This window comes from Camelus bactrianus, chromosome 8, assembly GCF_048773025.1.
Source record: "Camelus bactrianus isolate YW-2024 breed Bactrian camel chromosome 8, ASM4877302v1, whole genome shotgun sequence".
Classification (NCBI taxonomy): domain Eukaryota; kingdom Metazoa; phylum Chordata; class Mammalia; order Artiodactyla; family Camelidae; genus Camelus; species Camelus bactrianus.
In genome coordinates this window covers 64,621,978-64,649,782 of record NC_133546.1, presented here as the reverse complement: position 1 = coordinate 64,649,782, position 27,805 = coordinate 64,621,978, and the positions used below count along the sequence as shown (strand labels likewise).

At 35.9% G+C, this 27,805-nt stretch overlaps 1 protein-coding gene across 2 annotated transcripts in view; it reads right to left on the bottom strand.

Moving 5' to 3' along the window:
* IBTK (inhibitor of Bruton tyrosine kinase) overlaps window positions 1-27,117 on the bottom strand; it is an 81,081-nt gene extending 53,964 nt beyond the window's left edge. Inside the window, exons 1-10 of one of the 2 annotated variants that reach the window (XM_074368697.1) lie at window positions 25,638-27,117; window positions 15,877-16,573; window positions 11,824-11,920; window positions 10,624-10,748; window positions 7,346-7,456; window positions 5,834-6,004; window positions 4,541-4,658; window positions 4,270-4,450; window positions 2,234-2,357; window positions 280-457 (exon numbers count right to left, since the gene is read on the bottom strand). In XM_074368697.1, coding sequence (XP_074224798.1) covers window positions 280-457; window positions 2,234-2,357; window positions 4,270-4,450; window positions 4,541-4,658; window positions 5,834-6,004; window positions 7,346-7,456; window positions 10,624-10,748; window positions 11,824-11,920; window positions 15,877-16,197 — 1,426 coding nt within the window. In that variant the 5' untranslated portion in view covers window positions 16,198-16,573; window positions 25,638-27,117. The remainder of the gene's footprint in view (window positions 1-279; window positions 458-2,233; window positions 2,358-4,269; window positions 4,451-4,540; window positions 4,659-5,833; window positions 6,005-7,345; window positions 7,457-10,623; window positions 10,749-11,823; window positions 11,921-15,876; window positions 16,574-25,637) is intronic. The other variant, XM_074368696.1, reaches the window with a different exon arrangement.
* Between the last annotated feature and the right edge of the window lie 688 nt (window positions 27,118-27,805).

Sequence of the window (27,805 nt, the reverse complement as noted above, 5' to 3'; positions counted from 1 at the left end):
TTTTTTTCAAGGCTAATGATTGACAATAATGAGCCACTGTTACTGAAGGGAAGGTACCATGACCTCAGGGCATACTGAGACAGATAAAAGGATGAAAAACTCCAGATTTAAGTGGCTAGAATTCCCTTTGTTTACCTGTACACACACAAACCAAAATCAAAAGAGACACAGGGGAAAAAACCTAATTATACTTGTCAATTAAACCTAATGGCAAATACTTACAAAATTAAACATTAACTAAAAGGTACCCTTATATGCCATTCACATACATGAACTAACCTTTCTTTTCAGAACTCTTTCTTTTTTCTTCAAACCATTTCCCTCTAAATCCCTCTCCATCTCGTGTGACAAAAAGAATTTCATTTCTACTTAAAGCAATATCAGAAATGAAGACTTGGCGTGGATAGGCCCATCGACACTGCTTCAGAGAACTGCTGACTGATCTCCAGCAAAATACCTAAGATAAAACCAAATTACATTGGAATAGAAAGCAATATAGCATCTGAACAACCAAAAACTGAAACCAAGAGATATTATCTCTAAAACAGAAGCTCTGATCAATATGTTCCAATGTTCATACTTTCATAGAAAAAGATAAATACTATAAAAGTCAAGATGGCTTAAGGAACTATGTCTTTCAGAAAGTGTACATCAAGCAAACATGAAGCACTAAAAATGCTTCAAAGATACTTCTCAAGTAATTTTCAGTATTACTCGTTTGGGGCAAATAGATCTGCAACAAGGCTAAAGAAAAACAAAAATCTTAATGCTAAAACTTGTTGTAATACCATCTATTTACAAAAGGAATGAAAATCACCGTATGAAAATCCAAACTTTACTTTCAATGGAAAAAAAAAAGAGAGAGAGCGAGAGATGTAGGCATAACTAAAATAACTAAGACAAAAATCTTAGAGATAGAAAAATCATCATAGAGTTCAATGGCTTCCAAGTGGTTCTGCAAAGCCTAGAGTTCCTGAGAAACGACTCAGGGGCTGCTGCTCAGGGATGGAGAATGATGGGAGAAGGGGGCTGGGCTTCCCAATCCAGCTTTATCCAGAGCAGCAGCCCTTTTATCTGCTTCACAGATTGGCGTTCCAAGTAAGATTTCATTTGAAAAATTAATACTGCTGATTTTTAAAAGTTCAATCCCCTTATAATTAAGAAACTTAGAGCACAGAATGATATCTGCCAAAGTCTCTCAAAAGTTAAAGGTACACAAAAAACAGATTATGCTGACTGATTCCTTAGAGCTTGATTTTCATTTTGACAGGAAAGTACTGAATTTTATAGGGAGTAAATACCCACAGGTATAAATAAGCTAGATCCTTATTAATGTAAATGAAATACATTCCAAAGTCAAATGTTTTTATATTCAACTTTTCAAATGTAATCCCATGCCTCTGGTTCCTTCTATTAGTACAAGTTAGATATCCACTTCTTAAATATAGTTCCCTCTAATAAAATGATCAACTATAATAGATTTATGTCTGTAATGTACCAGTAGATGCAGCTTTTTGATTAATCCTTCAATTTCTAAAATGTCAATTTTTATAGCACTTCATAAACCTCAGAGAACATTTTTTGTATGTTTCTATTTTATAAACAAGAAGCAGAAAGCAATCTGTATTTTTCTAGTCAGTGTAAAATTTTTTCAGTGTTTTTAATGTGTAATATACATATTTTTAATAATTTTATTAGATAAATAAAAATTAGAATTAAATTTAAATAAAAAGTAAGAGATTCTTTGTATAGTGATCTAAAACATTATCTCTTATATATGATAGTAATAATTTCTGCATATATATATTATGTGTATATCTGTTTAAAGCCCAAAATTTTCCAATTATGTACTGAATTTTTAATACTGTCAGCTCAGCTTTTAGTTTTTTTTAGGAGTAGTTCTATGACTCATATCTATGCAATTCAGTGTCATTTCTCAGTACTCAGTGTAATATTAAATAACCCACCAAAATCCCTTATTTCTATTTTAAGTATAGTAAATTAAACTACTGTTTAACAAAGCAGTACTGTGCAACATTCGTAAAATGTCATATTTTGCTTTGAAAAACCAGCTCCAAACTAATTTGGTACTGGACATCAAAAACAAGTAGGGAAACAAAGTCAACAGAATTTGTCACCATCACAACAATACATTTCCACATTACCAGGTCCCCTACAGTCATCAACTGAGAACAAGATTACTATGCTTTTGTGTAAATATATATATACTCACCCTTCCAGCACCATCCATTGCAAGAATACAAATTTTCTGACCCCCATTTTCTTTCAAATGTTCAGGATCAACCTTGTATTCCATATGCCCCCCAGATACAAGAACCTTTTTCAAGTTTAGTTGTCTGGGTGGAAAAAAAAAAAATCTAGATTAATATGCCCTCTAAAATACACAAGCTCAATTTTAAAGAAATTACTATTCAAACAATAATTCAGGGTGATTACTGTGAAAGGTGAAATTAGACAATTTGGCCTTCGGTATCCTTAGTCCTTCCTTTTTTTAAGTTTCCCCTACACAAGGCCACTTTTTTCTTTGGTAAGTCCTTCTTGCCCAAAAGCCTCTACCTACACAAATACACACATTAAATACCTAAAACCCCACTTGCTCATGTACACAGTCACTCTAGATTAAATAACTGATAAGCTAAAAGGCTCCTAAATTTATTTGCATTTTAACAAAAAATTTAAACCTCAACACTAAATAGAAATCCTTAAATTAAAATATGGAAAACCTTAAGTAAATACAGCTACCATAAAAATTTCAGTACTGCTAATTTAATAACTCATCCACTAGCCAACTCATTGTCATTATATCTGCATGTGATGTGCCTACAGCATGGTGTGAAACCTGCCTGCTACTACTCCAATAACTGTCCTCTTTTAGGTATACTTCCTGTATTTTTTAAAAAAGTTTTCTTTTCAAAATTACTGTTGTAGCAACCTATAACAAAAGAATTTTCTTAGTGAAAACTTGGATGTAACTTATATTTATGTAATTTAATGTTATCCAGACAAGTTTTAAATGTTAAAAACGAAACCTAACTTCACACAAATCACCGCATGCTCAGAAAAAACCTAGTCAGTTCTAACATGTATGCTCACACTGAACTGAAATATGGCCTATAAATGATAACCTTCCAATTGCTACACATAAAAGTTGTGTTGATTGATGGTTGACATCTTCTGCTCATGAGCTAACCTCATGGATGGTATCTGTTTATAAAGCTACCATCTCATTTGCATTAACAAAAGCACATTTTGTTGCATTTCAACTTAAATCACCCATAGTTTTAAAAGTTAGACTGCTACCCTCTAGAATTCCTGCATACTTCTGCTTCCACTAACTGAGCTATTGTATCTGTTCAAAGATCTATTTCTCTATTTGTATTTATTACTACAGTTATAAAGAAATACTATGTAAACCAATGAAATATTAGTCTGAAAAGAATATTTTCTATAAAGGCTGAATACTTTTAAATAACACTAAATATGAGAAGTAAAAAAAAATGCTGTCAAATCAGGTAGGATTAATCAACTATATTAGACTCAAAATGTATGAAAAATATAGGATTCTGCCCTTAACTTACTTCACAATTGTTTTTAAGGACTTGCTCCTTAAATCATTCAAAATGAAACCAGAGGTAACCTATTTTAAGTATGGTTTATGCACAAAAGACAGGGAACTTCAGCTGATGGAACTACCTAGACTTAAACCTTAAGTGTCAGGATTCCCTGCTTTAATTTAACTGACATTTTGATTAGACAGCCAACTGCCTGTTTACTGCATGTTACTACAGTGTGCTTTCAGATAATGACTGACTATACAAAGGTAAAAAATACACCAGTTAGGTATAAATATTTGGACTGAGTAGAGGGTCCACAGTATATGATTAACTATTTTTTTAAAAATTAGTGTATAACACATAAAAGACTACACAGGAACCAATGAGGATTGTGTCATGAACCAAGAATTACAATTAACTGAGTTCTGTGCACCTGAAGCATAAAAAAATGGGAACTTATAGTCATATTTAACCATTATTTGGAAATACTGTTTTATAACCCACAAAGATTTTTACATATATTCACTGGATGTTTGCCAAAAGACTAAGATTATCAAAGGCAACAACTGACTTTCCCACCATTCAATTTTCTCCATTTGACATTTCAGAGCTTAGCATAAAGCTGATACTCAGACAGCTGCCGGAAGAGTTGAACTATCATTAAAGTATGTTTCTTTCCCAGAAATACACATACTTAGAAGCCATCTTCTTGCACTGATAGTCTGCAAGTAAGTATATATCTCCCCTTGTGGTGACACAGACAGTGGCCCCATCACTGGCAGCAACCAAAGACAGAGCGATGTCCTTATGATGAAGGGCAGAGACTTGACGAGGAACAGTTACACATTTTTCTCCATTGGGATCTAGTAAATAACCTAAAAAAATTGCACAAATAAACAAATCACAAAGTATCTGTTTTAAGAATCCAATTTACTTTTCAGATATTGTCACCACAGATTTCTTACCCAGTTGTCCACCATTTAGTCCCATAGTGTAAACAGCTTCTCTAGTCCATAGCACTGTATGAAACCTGCCCGCTGCTACCCCAATGATCGTCCTTCCTTTCAGATATTTCGCCTGCATCTACTCAAAAGACAAATAAGATTTCAGATGACGTATCCAAGAACTAGTACAATTTTTCAAAGACTCAGTAGACTAGGGGAGCAAATATATGGCAAACTTGCTCCAGTACCCCCTCAAGTACTAATGGCATTTGTTGCCAGTAAATCTCAGCACTAACAATGAGACCCAGCTTTTCTCAGAACACAAGATATTTTGATGCAACCACTTCAAGGCAGTAGTTTTAACATATAAAAAACTGACGTGGTATAAAAACAAAATAATTAAACTTGTTAACAAGCAATACATAAAACAGGCATTCTCATACTTACTTGAAAATAGGGTGCTTTTAAATTTGACATATCTCAGTCTCTCAGTAGTGACACTACAGTCTGAACCAGATGATTCTCTGTGGGGGATTTTGTTGTGTATCGTAGGAGGTTTAAGCTGCGTCCTTGGACTCTGCCCACCAGATGTCAGTTGCACCACTCTCACCACTTCACCCATTTGTGACAACTAAAAATGTCTCTAAACATTGCCAAATGGCTTCTAGGGTACAAAACTGCCCCCACTTAAGAATACTGGAAATGTCCGTATCAACCCAGAGGTCCAAGGTAGCCACACAATGAGAATAAATATGGAAGTAAAATCTACCATTCCTAAAGAAGTCTACAAAATGATTAAATATCTACAAATTCCACAGCTTTTTGGGGAAAATGGATCTTCTAAAAAGTACCACAGATTGGTGACTACCTCTAATTACTGTGGAGTAATTCCTATTGATTCATTAGACATCCAGAATGGGAAAGTATTGGATCGTAAAGCTTCTTAATAATAATAATAATAATAAAGTATTTCTAGTAATAATTTTAAACCCAGAGGATTAAACCAGTGAAGAAATTAAACACCTGAAATGCAAAATTTTATGAGTTGAAAACACATTAGTTATGGGAAATGATTCTGCTTGAACACTTAAAAGTTGAACTGAAGGTGGTGTGGTGCCTAATTTCCCAGGTGCATTCTTTCTTACTCTAAATAAATGCTAATTTGTACTATGCTTAATTCCTCCTGGGAAAATAGATACCATTGAAATACATACCACGGAGTATAAGTAAAATACGTTGCTGTCAATACCTTCCATCTTTTTGTCCATATAGGTTTTATAACAAATGGTCATCTTACTGTTTAAAGAAGTTTACCTGTCTAGGAACACTGCAACTGGAAGGTGGAGGAATGATTCCTAACTGATGAAAAATATTTAGACCAAACGTATAAACACATCCATCTTCAGTTAGTACAACAGTATGATCCTTAGCAGCTGCCACTTGAGAACAATTATGACCACTCAGTCCTTCCACAAGCCTAGGGACCTACAAGATAAAATTAACTTTACTATATTACATTAGCCATTTATACAAAAATAGAATCTGATGATACCACGTCCCAAATGACATGACATATATGGCTGTCTATCATAGGCAAACTCTATAACTCAGCAAGGGGAAGATGAGTCTAACAGGATATGGACATTGCTTTGTGAGTAAAATACAAAACCCCGGTAAGACATTTCAATAAAATAATTTGATTCAACAAATGATTTTTGAGCCCTTATCATATATCATACACCAAGTGCAAATTTGTCTGGCATGAATAAAGGAGCTCTTCAGTCAAAGTATTCATTGGCAGAGTAAAGAAATAAATAAAAATACAGGAATCAATGCATCCCTTCAAGGAATAACCAAACATCCAATATCATATTCCTTTAGAGCCATCCGGACTGGGTTCAAATCTTAATTCTGTCACTTACTAGCTATTTGACCTCAAGCAAATCTCTTAGCCTCTCTGTACCTCATTTTCTTCATCTGAACAGAAAATAACAGTAATATTTTAGATGATGGTAAGATCAGTGTAAGGAGTAAGAGTTGGTAAGTACAAACACAGCGGTCTCTGGCTCTCAGAGCAAGCCACTGAGAAATGACTGCCGTCACTGCTACTGTCACTGTGTGTAAAACGAGGACAGTAATGCCTACCGCCTCACAGGCTGCTGGAGGGCTGAAGCCAAGGGAATGACACTGCATGGGAAGCATGAACGATGCCTAGAACACAATATGCCCTCAAAAACTGGGAGCAATTATCACAGTTCCCTCTCCGTTTTAAAGCATCCCTTAATCAGTGATGAATGTATCAGTAGTCCCCTCAAAAAAAAATTATCGTAAAAATAACCCAGTGAGGTATTTTCTTGAATGTAATGATTATTAGGTCGCTTCCAATTAGCAGTAAGTTTCAGTAGCACAAGAGCCAATTTTGTGATTATACAATGAAAATACTGGCTCAATTTTTAGATCACAAATACCTTAATGAGATGTTAAAACCAAATAAAAACCTAGACTGCTGCAGGAAAAGGGTTTTACAATTAGTTTGACTTCAAATTTCAACCACAGAAATGTTTTAAAGCTTATTTATATACTTTCCTAATTCAGTATTTGTTATAAGATATAATTTTTCTTTGCTGCTTTAGAATTTTGCATCATATCTAAATCCTTAAGTTGAACATGATACATCAGGGAAGTAATCTATCTTCTAAAATCTATTATCAATTGGTATATTATTTTCTCCTTATAGTTGTTACAAAAAATTTTTAGTTAACTAAAGCTTCCAGTTTATCAAATTCTGCCAAAGTTACCTAAACTGTATAATGACATTTCAATTACCAAGCATGTCTGTTCATCTCCATGGCCTAAACGTCCTCCAGGACCATGACCACAGGTATAAACCTGCCCTTTCTGAGACAGAAACACCGAGTGAAATTTACAAAGCACCACCTATAGGAAAATAAGAGAATATTATTCAACTTCTCTAAATAAAATATCCTTTATCTTATAAAAATGAAATATAACAGAATATTATGACTTATTTAATCTAGATAATGGGTACATTAGGATTCATTATACTATTCCATTTCATATATTTTCAAAGTCTTCTGTAATAAAAATTTTAAATATATGGTGGTCTATCTTAAAACTATATCTAAAAATCCTCACATTGGGGAAAAAAAATTTAGAAGGAATTAAGCATGTGTTACCCAGAGAAGAGACTAAACAAAGGAAAATGTAAATCTTAAGCATTCAAAAACTAATAGCCAGATATTTTCCAATTTCATAAAATCCCAAACAAGAACAAAGTAAGTGAGAAATATAATGATTACCACTATTATCAAAGAAAAATAACAGAAATAGCTTAAGACTATTTTTTCAAAACATCACCTACAAACAGGCAGTGAGGGGTAAACAGTATGTCCTTTTTATATCTCTGATTTTGTCTATATTTAATATCATTGTATGGCTTTAAATAATTTTATACTTATCTTCAAGCTTTTCTCTCTTCCCCACTTCCTTTCTTATCTGCTTCCTTCCCAGAACCCTCCTTGCTCTCTAACAAAAACACTTCCATTCTCACACATTCTTACCAGAAAGGGTACGGAAACAGCTGAACTGCATCAGCAGAATGCAGTAACAGGAGACCCAAAACAGTTTTAAACATGCATGTATTTACATACCTCACCTGCAGGCCACACTCTGCTATTTTTCAATGCATCTAATATTCAGTGTACTTATTTTAACTTAATACTATTTAAAAATTCCTTTTTTTCCCTCCTTTTTTATCTGCAATTGTATTTCTTATGCCATCCATAAATATTTCTAACTTGGGCTATTAAAAAGTCCTAGAATTATTTTCCAGAAAGTCATGATCCTTTGGAAATTAGAAGATTACAAGCTGAATTATAAGCCAAATTGCAAGCTCTATTTGCACATAACCTTAAACCACCTGTCGAGTTCTGTAAATACATGTGCCTATCATAGGGCAAAAAGTCATTATCTTATTTAGCTGTACCACAAATATCTGAAGTTTAAAAATAAAACTCAAAATTGTATTCAAATTTGTAATAGTTAAAATTTATAAGGGAAAAATTATTTTATGAAACCAGAAACAATACATTTTGTTCAATTCCATATTCAATACCAGAATGCCATTCTAAATTTCTGACTTCTATCAAACAACCAATACCAGAGTTTAAGACCTCCAACTTTAAAACCTCCGAATATTTTAAGGAGGTAACTGATCATGGCTTTTCATGTTAATTTTCAGGAATGTATTATGCTAATAATTATAATCTCTGTCCCATGGCAGTTAATTCATTTGGTACTATACTACAGAACCAGCCCTTTTTCAGTGACTAGTGGGGCTCCCTATATAACAGGTACTTATTAAACATTCCCATAAACTTGCTTCCCTTTTTCTGACTGAAAATTTACACTGCTTTCCTGCCTCTCAAACCCATCCACAGTGCTTGTGTTTCAACCCTCACTATGTGGTAAATAAAATTCCTTACATTCTTATCTTCTTCCCAAAATACTCTCACTTCCTTACCTTAACTGAAATGTAGCTTTCTCTCTGGGTATACTGTTTCATCCATAACCCTACCAACTGGAATATGCTCAATTCTTCTATAGCACATATACCTTAGGATCGAAAAGTACAATCAGCCTGTTTCCTAGTGCCACCATCATTTCTTCACTCTTGTGTAAAAATCTCAGCTCATGAAACATGACTATATCATGTACTAAGTTGGAAAAGGCAAACAGATGCCTTTCTAAGTGCCCCAACTCTGATCAGTCATTAGTGGCTGCTGATGGATGGATCCTGAGGACCTATTCAAGTTCTGTTTAAAACTGAGAGAAGGGGAAGAAGAGCGAGGGAGAGAAGGTGGAATGGAGAGAGCTCACAGGAGAGCAACAGTATGCTGTGCCCTTTTAGCCATGTCAACCAAAGACGCTGAACTAGGTGAGGAAAAGCAGCGAGCCCTGCTCTAACAGCATGCCTCACATTCATTAGAGACTCTTGTCCATCCCAAGTCCTTTCTGTATCCTATGTGCCCTCCAGATCTATGCAGATGGACAACCAGAATCCTAGCTTTCATGACACCACTCTAATCTCTTCTTCTCTATCACTCTGCGTTCCCATGTAGGCTCCTGTTCCTGGCCTCTTAAACTTTAATATTCTCTAGAGTTTAATTCTTCATTTCATTTTTTTAAATTGGTAGTTGTGATACATTAAGTAATGACTTGGTGTGAAGAACAGTGTTCTACAGAGCCCTAAATATGATGGCGACATGATTTATCATCCAAATAGCTGGGGGAATTAAGGGAGAATGATATTAACAATTACATCAGGGAAAAAAAATACACAGAAATTAACTCAATAGACATGTTTTGAGGTATAATTCTCAGGATTCAGAAACTGAGATTTATGTCTGCAAAAATTACACAATGTTTAGGAGTGGCAAAAATAGCGCTTCAGACAGTTAAATTTAAAAACTTTGAAAGAATATCCAAAGTACAACTGACATGAAGCTCAACAGAAAGGCTGAGGCTAGAGATAAAATTACACACACACAGCCCCCATTACAGTGGAAGATGAGTATGTCAACATTACCAAAGTCTATGCAAGTGGAACGTATCATCCAGAATAATGACTAAGACCAAATACCAAATATTTACAATTATCATTGAAAATTTTACAATTTACATTTAAGAACTCAGGTTCACTTAGCTGAAACTAATTAACACTGAGTTTCAACAACAAATTCACTTGAGAAACTATCTGAAGAACTCTAATGGAAAAAAAAGCTAGAAAATCAACAGAAGCTCTGTCCTTTTAAAATTAAATTAATATCTGTATATTGCCTTCTAATTTCTAACACTCCTTACACAAATATCTTATGGTTTTACGATATTTTTACAGTCTAAATATGATTAAGACTAGCAAAATCTAAAATAGAATTAATAAATTTCTGTTGATCAATTTCTTCATTCAAATACATTATCGCAGCTTCAACAAAGTTAACATAATCCAAATGAAAAGATGAGGTATCAAATACAAAAGTTCTTTTTAATCTCTGAAAGTACTCAGAATACACTTTAATATATACCTGCTTGATATAAACCCCACTCCTGGAGAACAGATCCACCAATTCTGGGTGATATTTGCTATTCTGGCTTCCGTGACCCAGGGTGAAATTTGTATTATCTCCCCAAGTGTAGACATCTGTAGGATCTAAAATGAAGATCAGTTTTTATACTCTTTTACATTTTAAAGCAAGTATCAGTATAGTTCAATTATAGATATACTCTAGTAATCAGTTTATACCTCAACATGACTCTTTACAAAAAATAATTTAAAGACCATATTTAGAAAGATACTACTGATACTCTCTTTTGAATTATGAATCTATTAAAAATTATGAATTTATTAACTTATTATATAACTCTAGGAAAAGAAACCAGAAAATCCATATCAGCACAGGCCTGTCTCAATGTAAGCAATATAACACTTGACTCTTGCTTCTTTACCAGCTGAAGTTTACCTGCCAAATGAGTAAAATGTCACCTGCGATATCCACTTAGTTTCCATGAAATAATATGTATACTTACTTAAATGTAAAGTGTTACTAAAACATATATATAGTTTGTTATTGATAGATGCAAAATCACACTAGGGATTAGGGCAATATCCTTTAAACTGGGATAAAACTTAATCACAGCTAATTATGATATAAACCTTCACTTCTATTTTGGAAGGCTTAGTTCTTGAATGGAATTGTAACTGTAACTTGCAGTATAATGCCCAAGGTAGAAATAAAAATGAAGAACGTGTCCTTTCTTAGCTTGCTCACTAGTTAAATCCAAATTACAATGCCTTCATTTAAATCTCTTCTCCTTTTCCACCATTTCCATTTCCAAAGCTCATAGGGCAAAAAAATTGGAAAGATAAGCGCAATCAGAAGAACATGTGGGTAGATGAATCACTTCCTTTTCCCCTCGACCTCAAAGACTGGTGTACTTTCCTGATGCACACTGACGACCTTACAGTAGTTACAATTCTAACTACCTTCCCTTTTTAATCTGTGTTTTTACCCTTATAGACATAAATGTACACTGAAACTGAAAAATGTAAAATGAATCAGAGTGTTCTAACAGAAAACCAAAATTATCAACCAACATATACCAAAATAAAAGTCCTTTGCAGATATCCACACACAAATTTTCTCAGGTATTAAATACAACTATCAGATTTCATTAAAATGTTCTAAGCTGTACCTTAATGGAATACATTCGTGGGATTTTCTTACCAGTATTTTTGAATACCACGTGAGTTGGTCTATCCTTCATTACAAGATCCAAAGCTGACAAGCCTTCTTTATCTTGAATATACAAACTAACGCCATGCTAAAAAAGAAAAAAATTTATGTGTGTGTATATATATAGAGAGAGATATGTATGCATATATTTTAGCCATTTACCGGTAATCAGTAATTTACTCCTATTTATCAGAAAGTCAGATGATCAAACCCAAACACATTAAAAAATAAACACTGAATAACAATTACCGCCTATGCTTATACATACTTTTTTCTCATATGGAAGAAAACAAAGAGAAATCAAATATCCAATTCTTGGTAGAATAAGGAAGAACCAGAAAACATGAAGAAATAAAATAAATGGTATTTAAAATCAAAATGACTAGATGTGAAAGTTTTCCATAGTAAGGCAGGTCTTGTTGCCTCGAAGGCCCTAGATCTGGGTCTGTGTCTGTGTACGTACGTACACACACATGCACACACACACATACATACACATACACATACATAAATACACTTTTTTTTGGATTTAAAAAGCCAAAATCCACATTCAGGTAAGGGCTGTAAAGATTTCTATGCAATGGTGAACAATACTTACACTAGTATTTACGGTATATAAATAAAATATGATCACCAATGCTCCATCTCTTTTTGCCCTGAATTCTACAGTATCTCTTATTGACACTAAGACAATTACATTCTTTTATTTCTATTCATGTGATATGCATTTTTATATTTTTCTACTTAAAATTTTATAGCATGGTCTCATCATTTGTAGCTAAATTGTATCTTTTAAAAAATCTGAGAATGCATGTGTGTGTGTTTTAAAGATGAATTTAAAATAATCTGTAGCTTTATATCTCCACAATTCAAATTCAAACATGAAATAAAACATTTTCTGTCCCACTTATTTAAGTCAGCTAGCACACCCTATGCCTTCACCGTACTGTCTTTTAAAATATGATGGGAGGAGGAGGGGACAGAAAGAAATGTTTAATTCATATTATTGTTATTTTATTACAGTTTTTTTAAAATACACAATGTACTGCTTTTCAAGAACAACTTTTAGGGCATTCAACAATTATTCAGACTTCTATTTTAACTGGTGTGAGTCATCACTGCCTATTCACATACACAGTTTACCTGGGTAGTTACAGGCTAAGATGAACCATGAAGTTTTTAAACTCTACCTGTAACATGCTGAAATATCCTGTTTGGGGTTACTGTTTTGGGTTACTCCTCTTAACTCATAACAACAGATTTTAATAAACTAAAATCAGTTCTAACTTCATTGTGTTTCAGATGGTTATAATACTAGATTTCACAAGAACTGTCAATGAACAAAAAACACTCAAGTCAGTGGGCTAACAAATAAAACAAAATTCAGGAGTAAAAATCTTAACACATTATGTTGCTTACTACTTTCAAGTTAGATACAATAAATCCATGTGAAATCTGAGCTTGGACTTTGTAAGAGAAAGAAGGGTAGGCTCCTGGGCAGAATGTCCCTCGTTATGAATGTGACAGACAGGTTCCCAGGAAGTTAGATTCCTGGAGAGTTTATTTTACCAGTTATATAAATTTGTCCTAAACTTTATATATGCCAACTGGACCCTTGTAAGACTACATACTAAGTATCCCCAACTGCATAAAGGACTAGGGACATTTTTTTGCCTTTAGAGCTCCCTAGATATTGGTGGTCTCTGACACTTTCTAATATGCTCATCTTAAACTCATTTAAAGGTAATAGGAGCAGTGTGTAGTCTATCTGATTTATTAAAGAGCAACTCTTTATATGTCCCCAAAATAGTATGTATATTCATTAGCTGATTAAATAGCATCTAAGTATAACAAAAAAGAAACAAACAAAAAGAGATTCTGTCTTGTTCGTTACAATGTCCCTAACACTTAGATCACTGCCACCACACATTAGACACTCAAAAAAAAAAAAAAAAGTATATCATTTAGTCCACACAATCCTATGATTCAGTCAGTGCTTCCATTTACAAATGGGGAAAATTAAAGCAAGTTCTCCCAGATTAGTAATGTAAGAAAACCACCAATATTAAAGAACAATGGTATAGCGATAACAGATACAGCAGGACCCACAAACATAAACATGCATCATGTCATGGAATCAAGGAGGTAATGAAAGGCTGCATAAGATGTGCTGTTTCTACTCCAGCTTTTGGTAGACAAAAAGTTTCTGCTGCGGTTTTTCATCTTTGGCAATCGGGAACTGATAGAATGGGTGTCAATTTATTGTATAATTTATTTTGACACTTAATTTTAAAATTTCATAGCTATAAAGTTTCTACAAAATGTGTTTAAACACATTTAAAATGTGTTTTTCTATATGGTCTCTTCCTGTCAATCTAACACCTTAAGTACCACAGTTGTCGCCAGAAGTAGAACTGACGTAACACCCCTATCACTGCAGCCCTTCTGCAATTCCCTCCCTTTAAGGAGTGTTAAAAGACCACAGGAAAGAAGTTTGTGCTAAACAAATGCAGACGGTTAACAGCAACACAACACGGGAATGCTAGATGGATGAAAGAGGTTTTTGTGGGGATACTGTCATTCCTGTGGTGGATTGGTGGGAATGCATCTACCACATTAGATGTCTATCACTGATCAGAAGGACTCTGATAATGAGAAAGTCAAGCCAAGAGCAAGGTGGCCCAGGACATAACTCCCTGTCTTCTCCTAGCCAAGCTGGTGAGGATGACTGGGGATTTCTAAAGGGAAATGAAACCCAAAGCAAAGGAAGGTCCAAAATTCAGACCAGACCCTATTTCAAACTAAAGCTCCAAATCGTAACACCTGAATGGCAACCCCTAGGACAGCAGAAAATCCAAGGACACTTTCAAGCTTGAAAGGACTGGCAGTCATCCAGTTTTTCCAGCAGAAACTGGTGGGAAATGGTAAAAGCAGAGCTGATAGATGCTTTAATGCTTACTAACCTATCTTTCCCAATAAGGGAATTAAACTGATACCCAAAGGCTTCAGATATAGGAGGAATTAACAGTACTATTAATAAACTTAAGAAAAATTTTTTCATCACTCAAACTCCCTGGGAGAAAAAAAAAATGAGGAAGGTACTTATATTATTCTCTTAATAGATGAAACTGAAGTTCAAGATTTAGTAACTTGCCCAAGATAAATCAGTAAGTAGTAACCTAAACAGTTTAGGTTCAAAGAAATATTTTGGTATTAATATATACTGAGAATTATTTTGATCAGTAAATGTTACTACCCAAAGACCACTATGTAAATAATTCTTCTGATGACAAAAACAGACACCAAAGATAAAGACACTGAAGATAAGCTCCCTAATGCCCTAACGTGATCACAAGTTCCTTGAGGACAGGAACTGCTTTGTTCTTCTCTGGGTCCTCCACAAACATGACAAAATGCCTATACAAAAGAAAATTGTTCAATTTAAAACTTGTGACTTCTGATAGTTTTTAATTTGCATTCATTAGTGAAATGACATCAGGGTATATTTCAAAACACTTCATATTATTTGGTTAAACAGTACAACAAACCTAGATACAATCTATTTGATGGGAAATTTAAAATAAATTAAGCTGATCCTAACTATTAATTTTTCTAAGAAATATAAAAACTTTATCCTAGCCAAAGAAAAACACACTCCTCAAAACACAGTGCCTAAGTGACCTCAATAGCCTTTTAAACTAGGGAATAATATAGTTATATAAATGACAAAAGGTCTGAGGTTTACTTTAAGAATAATATGGGATGGAGAGAAGTCAGTGGAGACATGCCTAACACAAAATTGGCCAATAATTCATTATATATTGTAAACTTTGGTATATGTTTAAAATTTTACATCATAAAAAGTTTAAATTAAAAGGATATGTGAGGATTGAATTCTAAAGATGAGTTACAATAGTAAAAGACATCAAACAATCAATGAGAACAAACTCAAATCTCTTTTGGAAAGTTAAGTGGAGTATATGAAAAAGATAAAGAGAAACACATGCCAGACCAAACAGTTTTAAATAGACAAATGACACTTACCTTCAATAGAGACCAAACACAATCAATATGTCCATAAAAAATGCTTCTGTGCAAAGCTGTCCATCCTGACTCCTTGTCTTTGACCAAAGGATCCACTCCTTTCTCAATGAGCCAATCTAACACTCCTTTCTTTCCACAGGAGGAAACAAGGTGGAGGGCATTTCTGCCAAAGGCATCCTTGATGGTTGCAGCATTGTAACAGTGACTGGAGAGAAAGGCCTTAATCTGGTTTTCACTCCCCTTGGTTACCACAGAAAGGACATCTAAAGCATGCTTCAGGGATCGACACTTTGATGTGCAGTCAGGGATGGAAGAATTCATCCTAATTGTTGTTATACAGCTTACTTTTTCAGAAGAGTCAGATAATTTTTAAAAAATGAAAAAGCCAGGACATGAAGGTGCTATTCAGAAAGTTTTATAGAGAATAAATGGCCTGTTCAGGATTATAATTTAAACCCTCGAGGCAACAGTATAAAACTATATAGATGTGCACAATTATTTGGCACTTAAATCAAAAAATTATAAATAGCTCTATAAAGTTTTTTTTTTATCAAATACAAGTCCTTTATTTAAAAAAAAAAAAACTTTCAACAGTTTATAAATTATTCCTGGAGTCAAGCACCAAGGGGGAGTGAGGAGGGGAACTCCCCCTCCACACTGTCTGATCCTTCTAAATATCCATAATTGCAAGGGTGACCTATAAGAGAAGAAAAGAGAAAAAGTGAAAAACACAAAATCTATCTCATACTCTCCTCAAATATTTTATAATACAATTACCTCCATATTTAAGTGCCCCTAATTCCTATTTCAAAAACAAAAAAGTGGGTCTATCAACTTTTCACTGATAGAAGAAACTTTCACACATTGAGTCACTCTGGCTTATACATGATTTGGCCTGAACTTTATGCTAACTGAAACAGCCTGTCTTATGGCCTGTCAAACATATCTTTCACATCTGCTTTAACCATAAAAGAATGTGACTCATTATCCAGTTACACAAAAGGTTAAGTCGCGATCCACTGCAGAAGCCCACTGACGGTGTGTCCTGAGGGAAATTCAGGATGGGAAAAACAGGATGAAGAATTCTATGCTTTAGATCTGCAAGCTCCTAAAGAATCTGGTTAAGAGACCAGATTCTTGCACCTTCCCATACATAGTAGAACACTATAACCATTAATTTGAGATATCTGTTCTCTGTGATTAGCAGTCATCTTTTGCCAAGATATATGCTTGACTACTTGTATTTCCTAGCCAAAAAAAATTCATTTTTATACTGGCTTCTCCCCTACCTCTTCAGAGTAGTCCCCTCAGAGCTACTGAGAGGCTGTTTCCTAGATTACAGTCCTGTTTGGTTGGAATAAAACCCTCTTCTATTCTTACTATAGTTTACTGGCTATTTGCATCAACATCACTTTCACACGTGTAGTATTCTGTATCTACATCAGTCATCCTCACCTCCTTTTTTCCAGTCTCATGTTTAAGGTTAACCTGCGTCTAGACTCTGGAGTCCACCTCTTTTCTTCCAAAACCTTCATTTCTTCTCTCCTGTATTTTTACACTCTATTAGTTATGCCCCCACAAACTATAAACATACCTAATCCACCATCTTTATAGGAATCCCACCCAAAATCTTTACCCCTTAAAACTCCATGATCATCATCACCACCACTTACTTCCACCTCCACCACAATAAACAACACTCTTGTCATTTAGTTTTTACTATAGTAAGTGCCAGACCCTGTGCTAACATTGTTCTACTCTGCCTGGAAGGTCCTCACCATAGGAAATGATAATTAAACAAGTATCAAAACAAGTAGAGAGCTATCTGGAGAAAAATAACTATAAACACTTACTTTATACCTTACACTAATATAAATTCCAGATGGCTCAAAGACAAACATAAGAAATGACTATAAAAGCACTACACGAAAACCAAGGAGACTCTTTTTTCACAATCTTAAAGTACAAAGGGCCTTTCTAAACATGATCTGAAATCCAAGTTACAAAACACCAATAAATTCCATCAGTCTAAAACGTATACAAAAAGATTTTAAAGACAAAAAAGGAGAAAAATCAATTCAAAAGAATAATTCAAAAAAAATTCAAAAGAAATACCAATTAAAACTATAATGAAACACCTTTTTTAATCTTTCAGAATGACAAAGATCAAAAAGGTGATATTAACTATGTATTGACAAGGTTGTGGAGAAATAGAAACTATTCCATTGTTGGTAAGTGTAAATCAGTATAGCCTTTATGGACAGCAATTTAGTAATATTTACCAAAATGTAAAATGCACATTCCTTCTTACTCAAGCTACTTTACTCCCAGGAATTTATCTTGTAAAAATATATCCATGTGTCAAATGGTGTAAGTACTAGAACACCCATTTGCATCACTGCATGGAAAAAACCTAAATAGTTGAAAGACAATTATGGTGTGTCCATGCAACCGAATAGTTTTCACGTAATGAAAAGAATAAAGCAGCTATATATTTTCTAACATGAAATAATCTGCAAGATATAGTGTAAAATGTCTTTTAAAACAAGATATATTTGTAATGCCAGTTATGATAAAAATGTACATGTATGTTCATGTTTATGTTTAATTATGCAGGAAAGATGTTTAGAAGAACATACAATAAAATGGTTAATAGTGGCTGCTGTAGGAAGGGCACCAATGGTTGGAGGCAGACTTACTTTTTACTACAAACCTCTTTTAAAAATTCTACCATGGGCATGTATACCTATTTAAAAGTAAACATCTTAAAAATATAAATAAATGCTAACATACCGATTAGAGAGGCCACAGGAAGTATAGAAAACTCAACCATCATACATGAGCCCCTAGGTTTTTTCCAATATGCTAATCTTTCTACTTTTCCCATTCAGATCTGGAGAAATGAATATCATTTGTCAACTACTTGATAAACTAGTAATTTTCAGCTTCCTCACTTCCTGTTGAAAACCACTAATATATTAGAAATTTTGTACCTAGAGTGGACTACTTTACACTAAGCATTTCTCCATCATCTTTTTATTTATTGTCTCCTAATTATTTACCCACTCCTTCAAGTATTTTTGTCCTAAAGATTTTAAATGAGTAGTCAACCCACCCATAATACCTAGATTTTAAAGCTTTTATAGTAGAAATTCTATGTAAATTCTCTTCTCCAATCTATGAAACTATCACAAATACTTAAACTCCTCAAAATATTCTTTTTCATTTAAATTTATTTTAAAAATACAGTCAGCCATCCATATCTGCAGGTTCCACATCCACAAATTTAATCAACCTCGAATTAGAAATAGTAAAAAATTCCAGAGAGTTCCAAAAAGAAAAATTTGCATTTGACTCAGTCTGGCCAACTATTTACATAACATTTACAACTACAGTTGACCCCTGAACAACAAGCCAGCTTTCCCTATACTAGGTTCCACTCACTCATGGTTCTGCATTTGCAGCTTCAACCAAAGGCAAACCTTATAGTACTGCAGTACACATTTACTGACAAAAATCCGAGTGTAAGTGGACCCATGCACTTCAAACCCATGCTGTTCAAGGTTCAATCATATTTACATAGCACTGACGTTGTATTAGTATTGTTAAGTAATCTAGAGATAATCTGAAGTATACTGGAGGCTGTATGTAGGTTATACGCAAATACTAATACATTTTACATAAGGGACTTGAGCATCTGTGGATTCTGGTATCTTCTGGGGTCCTGGGACCAATGCCTGACTGACACGAGAAGATAACTGTATTTATTTGAATAACAGAGGAAAAGCAGTTGTAAGATGACTATTTAGAAGATAATGAGTTTAGGTAACTGTATAGAAACAATTTCTGTGCACCAAACATTAACATTTCAAATCTGCAGTTTCCACTCCCATTTCAAATCATACTATATCAGAAGTCCTAAATCTAACTAGTCCTTAACTATTCTGATTTCCCTATCTGGAAATGATAGCATAGAACTAGATGACTCCTAATCCTTTCTAGCTCCAGTTCTGTTTCAACTAGACTATATGTTTTATAATTTGATATAATTCTTAAAAAAAAATCATCTCCAACTTAATGTGCTGATTTGAACCAAAAACAAGCAAGGTATTTGGTAGTTAGCTGACATAAAGAAAAAAGTACCAAAGCCTCAAGTAAATTAAAATGTTAAACTGGAAAACATGATATATGACAAAATAGTCATATGGAGTTAATTTTATTCCTTTGAGGCTCTAAAATTTTGCCATCTTCATGTTTTCAATGTCTTCTTAATACCTAAAAGGAACTGCTTATGTGAATCACTCAAAGTCTACATGAAAGAATTAGGTACAACAAAAGAGGATTCCCTAATTTGTTACTATACATAATTTAAACACTTAAAAGGGGGAAAAAAGAACACTAAATACAAGTGATACTGTACTATAATATATACAGAGAGAAGCACATACAGAGTACTATGAACATAAATATGGAAGTGACTAAGAGCTAGCATTTCTTAGAATCCTATATATTTGTATTCAAATATAGCAATGCCGGCAGTCACCAATTATATAACTCAAAAAGTTATATAATCTCTCCAAACCCTCATTTCTTCATGAAGAAAATGAAGACAATGTCACCAGCCTCACAGGGTTACTGTAGTCATAAAAGAAACTGCTTAACATGGTATCTAGCATTAAATATACATTTAACAAATAGTAGCTTTTATTAATATCATTTCTTCAGTTAAAAAAAGGTTAACAAATTTTCATCTCAAAGTTCATGTTTGGGCTTCAACACCTTTGCTATGTGGTTTCCACGTATTCCCTGGTGAAACAGTACACGCTAAGATTACCAATGACTTCCAAATTGCCAAATACTTTTGGATAATGTTACTTGACTTTCCTGCTTATGAGTTATTAATACCACATTCCCCTGAGGAATCTAGAAAGAGTACTGAAAGCATAAAGAAGCACTGGAGCTTTTAAGCATGGGATCTCCATCCTCAAACTTCTTCCAAAAGCAGTTTCTCTTCCCCTGACCTTCAAATGTTGGGATTCTCTCAGTGTTTCACCTTCAGTCTTTTTTTCTTCTCTAATTCATAGTCTCTCTGGATAATTTCAGTCTCTTCGTGTTAACTTTAACCTACATGCTCATAATCCCCAAATCTGTCTTCTGTTCTCATATCTGTCCTAAATTCCTGGCCCGTATTTCTAATGCTTAGTGTTCATCTTATTTATGCTTTCAACAAATGCTTACTGAAGGCAAAGAAAACAATGTAAATATTTATTAAGTATGTGATGTTTTACATCACAGAGAGGTTAAGTAAGCCCCCCGAATCACAGCACCAGTAAAAGAGGAGTTAGAATTCAAACACAGATCTATTTAATAGTAAAGTCCAAGCTATTTCTACAACAATATCCTGCCTCCTCAGTGCATCCACAGTAGGTCAAATGATACTCAGAATACAAAAACAAATAGTGTTAGGCAGTTAGGTATAAATGAGCACTGGGCAGGGGGAGAGGAAGGGGAAAGGAACAACACAGAAAATAAGAGTACGTCTGCGTTCAGGATAAGGGACTCCAGAAATTTTTACTTTCTCTAAGTGAGGGCCAGCAAAAGAAGCCAGTTAAAATCAAAACGCTTCAGCTGTGTATAAGAGAAGGCTCTGGCGTAACCTGAAACAATGCTCACTATAATGTAATTAACATTACAGTTTGAGCCCCCTCCCGTAGGTTTCTACATGTGCTTCACGGGTAAAAACCTGCCCCAAAGGGGATGGGCATGCCAGAGCAGGAGGAACCTGAGCTGTCAATCAGTTTGATCACTCAAAGAACCTGAGCCGTTAATCAATCAATCAATCACGAAAAACACCCTTAAGGCAAGACATAAGACAGAGAAACAAAGGAGTGTCGCCAAATTTCCTCTCTTAGATTGGCCTGCTCCCAATTCTCAGGAGTGTACTATCTTCCACTACCTTTTTACTTTACTAATAAAAATCTTGCTTATATCACGCTTTCTGTCTATCATTAAAAATTCTTTTTTGGGGGGTGACTAAGAACTGAGGTAATTCTTATTTCCCTTTTCCCAGTAACAATATTTTTGTTACCAGGGACTTAAATATTTTAGATAATATAATAAAGTACAAATCCATGGATAATCCTTGAGTGAAAATACAGCTCCCTTAATAAATTTTGTTCAATCAGTACAGCTGCTATCTATTACACAGTCTCTACCATCAACGGGTCACAGTTCAATACAGGAGAATGATTTTTATTTAAGTACTAAAAATATATCATGGTTATAAACCTATGGTAAAGATACAAGTGACTCTTAGGGATGGAAGCTGACAAGAGGGACATAGGGAAGATTTCCCAAAGGAGATGTATAAATGAAGACTTAAGATGAGTACAGGTTTATCTGATAAATTCAGGGTAGGGGGCATTTGAGGCAGAAGGAACAGTAAATATAAAAGCACTAAAATCATCTTGGTCCATTCTGAAAATTCCAAGTAATTCAGAAGACAGAAATGCGTAAGGCCTAATATATACACAAGGAAGAACCAGATTATAGGCAGCCTTATGTGCCTTTCTTTAGGGATAAAGAAAAGTGAGCAATTCAGAAACATATTTAGGACCTTGAATTGACAAGATGTGGTGATAACTCCTTGGTTTCTGGCTTGATTACAGACAGGGCAGCCAGGAAGAAAAGTAAAGGGTAAATACTTCGGAAATCAGAAAAACAAAACAAATTTAAACAAAGGAACAAACAGAAATTAAAGGTGAAAATTTCTGTTATATACATGATGAATATGAAGTGTTGATGAGGGACTGAGTTGGAGAAATGTAGCCAGCTACAGGCCAATTGTTAACCCTGAAGACTGGTCCACCCCAAAGGTGCCAGCCAGTAGAGGCTGAGCCCTCCACAATGGCTCACAATCCTATTCATTCTTGGTTAAGAGTTCAGTTATCTTCCTAAAACACAAATCTGACCATGCTATTCTCTGACATATCCAAGACCAAAATGAACCAGTATCTCTACTTCATGTGTTTATAGCCTTGTGACCTCAAGAAGAGGCTGCTAGTTAGACCTGGCAACCATGCAGCATATAAAGTTCAGGCTCTGAATTCAACACTAAGCTAGTAACCCAGGTACACCACTAATTAAATGACCCTAGGCACATCACAATTGCTTCTCTCACTTGTAAAAAGGTAATAACTATTTATTTCCTGAATTGTTCTGAAAAATAAATGAGACAATTCATTCAAATGTAAGCACCCAAGAAATGTTATGAAGCAAAAAGGAATATACTGATACATAGGTCAGAAAGTGGGATAACTATATTAAGAGTCCTTCCTGCTTGGAACGCTTTTTACCCAAACTTGACAAGGCTGCCAACTCGCCCATGGCTCACAAACATTACATCTATCATCTTTTGAACTTTCATATGGACAAGCAGAGTGCTTTCCATAAATTAACTAACTCAATCCTCTTTCCAGCCTGTATTGCCCTGTATATACTGTTACCCTCATTTTACAATGAGAAAATTGATGTGAAAGTTTAGTAGCCTACCTAAAATTACACCGATAGAAAACAGTACTCTAGATCCTACCTATTCGACTCTACCCAACCTGCTCCATCAAAGTGCACTTTGGAAAACTTCAATGAGAAGTAGAACAGTGTAGCAGAAAAAAATTACCCTTATTTGTAGTAATAAGAATTGGTTTCCTACTATCTGAAACCTTGGTCAAGTAGCTAATGTCTCTAATCCTCAATTTCTTCATCTGCAAAATGATGATAACAATATGCTTTATAAGTGCATACCTTGCCTACACATAAGACTTTAAGCTCCTTAGGAAAGAAGGGGAAAGAATGTCACACTTACTCATATTTCTCACAAAATACATGCATTCGGTAAGTAGGTTCATTTTTTTAAGAGCGCTCTAAAATTAAAATATCTTCCCTATAAATTTGTATCTATATTAAATAAAAATAACTGGTACAAAGCTACAAATTATACTGATTCATAATTGAAGAACTTTTAAAATTTTTAATTCTTTCTGTAAGCCCTGAAAAGACTTCATATAATTTTAAAACATCAAGACTCACTACTTCAGGAAATTAATAATTTAGCTTTATCAATATTATATTTCATTCTAATGTTTCCTCAAATGTTCTCTGGGTCCAAGAGGTAGAGGCTTCAATATTTTATCTGTGCAAAACCCATTTCACAATTGAACAATTCCCCAAATTTTAGGAATTTTGCCTCTACATGTGACAAAGAATTATTGCCCAACTAATGACAGTAAACTAATTTTGACATAATTTATAATAATTAACCAAGTAATATTGAGCACCTTATGTAATATGGTCTTTTGAACTTTACAGTTACAAAGCATAGTGGGGGTTAAAATATAATAATTTCCTTACATACAATTTAGCATACTAAAACGGTTCAAGTTTTTAAAATACTTTTCAAATAATGGAAGAGCCATTTTTTAAAAATTCCTTGAATCAAACTTCTTTGATTCAAGTTTCTGCAAATATCTGTATTGTAATTCTTTTTAGAAAACAGCTCTTTCTAACTTATGGTAACCAGGGGTTAAAGGGAGTGGAAAGGGATAAATTGGGAATTCGAAATGTGTACCTCTTAGAAAGTGATGGAAATGTTAGCTATCTTGATTGTGGTGGTGGTTTCATTGGTGCATACATCTATTAAAATTCATCAAATTGTACATCTGAAATATGTGTAGTTACTGTATAGGAATCATACCACAATAAAGGTGTTAAAATAAAATGAAATAGGTTCATTGGTTCTTTAAAACAAACAAAAAAACCCCAGCTCTTTCTCCCCTTACCTACCCTATGAGTCTCAAACCAATAAAAATCAAGCAATTCAAAACAGAAAAAGCAGTGAAAAGATCGAGCTATGGAAGGGTGTGAATTTGCACATCACGGGCACAAAAACACCACCACTTTTAAAAGTCACGTTCTTCCTGATTTCTGATAAATTTCAATTTTCAAACGCCCTACTTTCCAGGCATGAGAAAAAAAAGGGTGGGAGGGGGCGCTACATCAATCCCTGCTTCCTGAAAAATATCCTACCCGGTTAATACAATCGATTAACTTGATTAAACACACTTGATTAAGTTTGATTAACTACGTTGGAAATCAAGAGTCACAGGTATCCTGGGTTGCTTATTTCGCTTTTGAACTACAGCTTTCTAGAAATTGGCAACATACGATACATGAATAAAAGGCCTCTATATAGTCTCCCCCGTTCCTCCCGAAAAAGAACGGGTCCTTTTGCACACAACAGTCGTTTCACACTGAACTTTAGACTTAGTATCCCCAGAGTGGACTAAAACTTACGGGACGCCGCGGAAGGGACAAGAGACATGGGCAACTCGAGGAACGGCTTCAAATACTAGGCTCGAGGGGAACTGACAAGAGACAACTATCAGAAACTAACTAGCAGCGCAACATCGCTGGAGGGCGTGTCGCGCGGGACCGCAAAGTAGCACGTCGACCGCACTGGCCATTCATTAGCCCGGGAGGCTGCGGGAGGCGGCCGCCGAGACCCCGGCCACTCGGTCTGCCCGCGAAGCCCGGCAGCCTCCGCGCCGCTAAACCCCCTCCCCACGGTCCAGCCACGGCCTCCCGCACCCCCCAGAAAGTGAACACTGTCTCGTCACCACCCCCCCCCGTCACCTTCCCTCCCCCCGCCCCGCTCTGGGGACTCCGCCGCCCGCTCCGCACGGCTGGGCGGAGCCCTCCCTTACCAGTCGCTAGATGAAAATGCGCCGGTGGTCTCCACGGGGTGGGCATACGGCCGCGCAGAGACTCATCCTCAGTGAAAGCAGCAGAAGAAACCGAACGGCGCCAGCGGAGGCCGGTCCCCAGGCCCGGGTCAGCTCCGGATGCGGCTGCACCTACAGCCGCGACTATGGGCGCCGGCAAGCCGAGCAGGGAGAGAAGGCCGGCCTGGGCGGGACCCAGGAATAAGACGGGCGCTGATTGGCTGGGGCTCGTGTATGCCTCTTGAGGATTGGCTGCTGTCTGCCCAGAAGCCCTCGCGTGGCAGCACCTGAGCTGTGGCCTTTCCCCAGCGCCCTAAAGGAACTTGACCCCACCGGCCTTGGGGCGGCCAACGCTACCCGGGGGCGGGGAAAGGTAGCAGCCGGGGACCCTAGGCCAACGCGGGTGGTGGAAATGTCCCTTCTAGGGTCAGCCTTCGCCCAAGAAAAAACGTCGCTCTCCCCGCAGCTAGAGACTTGGGATTCAAGATAAACTTGGGTGGAGAGACTGAGTTCTGGAGACCTGGACGGATGCCTTAGGCAGCAGAACCACAGACGTAGGCATCTTGCACCTAAGAAGAGTTTCCTCCTGTCTCCCTACCGGGGTGGGGCACTGGAAAGCCAAAGGAGTCCTCTCGCAGAAACGCAGCCTTGCCCCTCCCTGGCTCGCTTTACACCCGGATTATCTGGCGGTCACTCCCTGGGTAAGAAGGCAGTGACGCCTGCCTTCTTAGATCACTGCTGCGGAACCAGCTGCCGAACCAGGTCACGGCACTCACCAGGTCACGCCACTCGGTGCCTGACACCAGGCTTCCACGTAACGCTTTCCGCCCTTGCACTCTGCATCCAAGGGCCGTTTTAAAAATGGTGGAGTGAAAAAAATTTGAGAGGAAAGAAAGTAGCCAATAATCGATACTAGCCTAGAGAAAGGGAAACATCCTGCCCTCCGCCTGATACAGGAGGCGCTCAGTAAATGTTTGTTCAGGGAGGGGTGGTGTGACTCCGAACAAACAAAACAACAGTCAGGAGGTGGCTGTGCAGCTCTGCCACGTGGTCAGTTATACAAGCCACTCAGTCTCCCTCATCTGTAAAACGACGGAGTTGGACTAGATGTCTTCTTAGGGGGCGGCCCGTTCAGCTTTACTCGTTTTTTTGGAGACTGCCCTGTGGAAGCCCAAGCCACACAGCTGGTTAGTGAAGGGGAAAGGGAGAATAATAACTAGCTCTCCTGCTGTCCTTCCCAGTGTTCTGTCTCTTTGCACCTGGTGCCTACTTCCTTCTTTGACAGGTAACAAGTTTGTAATGTAAAACTTGAGTGGGTTTGAAAATAAGCTATGTATCTCAACTTTTATTTTCACAAAGAAGCTAGGAATGGCAAGTGAAGTCAATAATGTAAACAAATGCATTGACCTAAGTTCAAATCTTTTCATCTGTCCCTGGGCAAGTTAATTAGTTTTTCCGAAGCCTCAGTTTCCTCATTTGTAAAATAGGAGCAATAAATTTTAGTATTGTGAAAATGTAATTACGTAGATAGAGATAACTACATAAATACACTTAGCAGAGTGCCTGCCACACAGTAACACTTCTTAAATGGTAAATGTTACATGTTATAAATAAAGAAGTATTTCTTTAATTCTGGGGAATTATTCCAAGCAGTCATTCATTCATTTTAACAACAACCAAGTTTAATTCTGGTAAGCAGGAAGGATCCAACAGTGAGCAAAACACTTACAGACCCAGATAATCCCAAACATAAGAATAGTTTGCAACTTTTTCAAGACCTATCAATAGTACTATGATAAATTTAACGACCCAAAGAAGTGACACGAACTGGAGGAATGAGTAAGAATTAGATGGTGCAGGAAAGAAAACACTGCAAGCCAAGGAATGTGGAATTGTTCCCCCTTTCTCTGGAAATTAGTTGCCTTCAAAGATACTGGTAATTTGCAGGACAGTATTGAAATGATTAGGAAATAGTACAAATGAAATACAACTAAATTAAAAGTGCTTTGTAGGTGTGGTAAGTGAAGGAAGAGATCAAATTAGCCATTAAAAAAATCTGTTTACACATAGAAGAAAGGAGAGAGAAAAATATACCAATAGCTATGATTATCTTTGTGTGGTGGGTTATGGATGATTCTCAATTCTGTCAT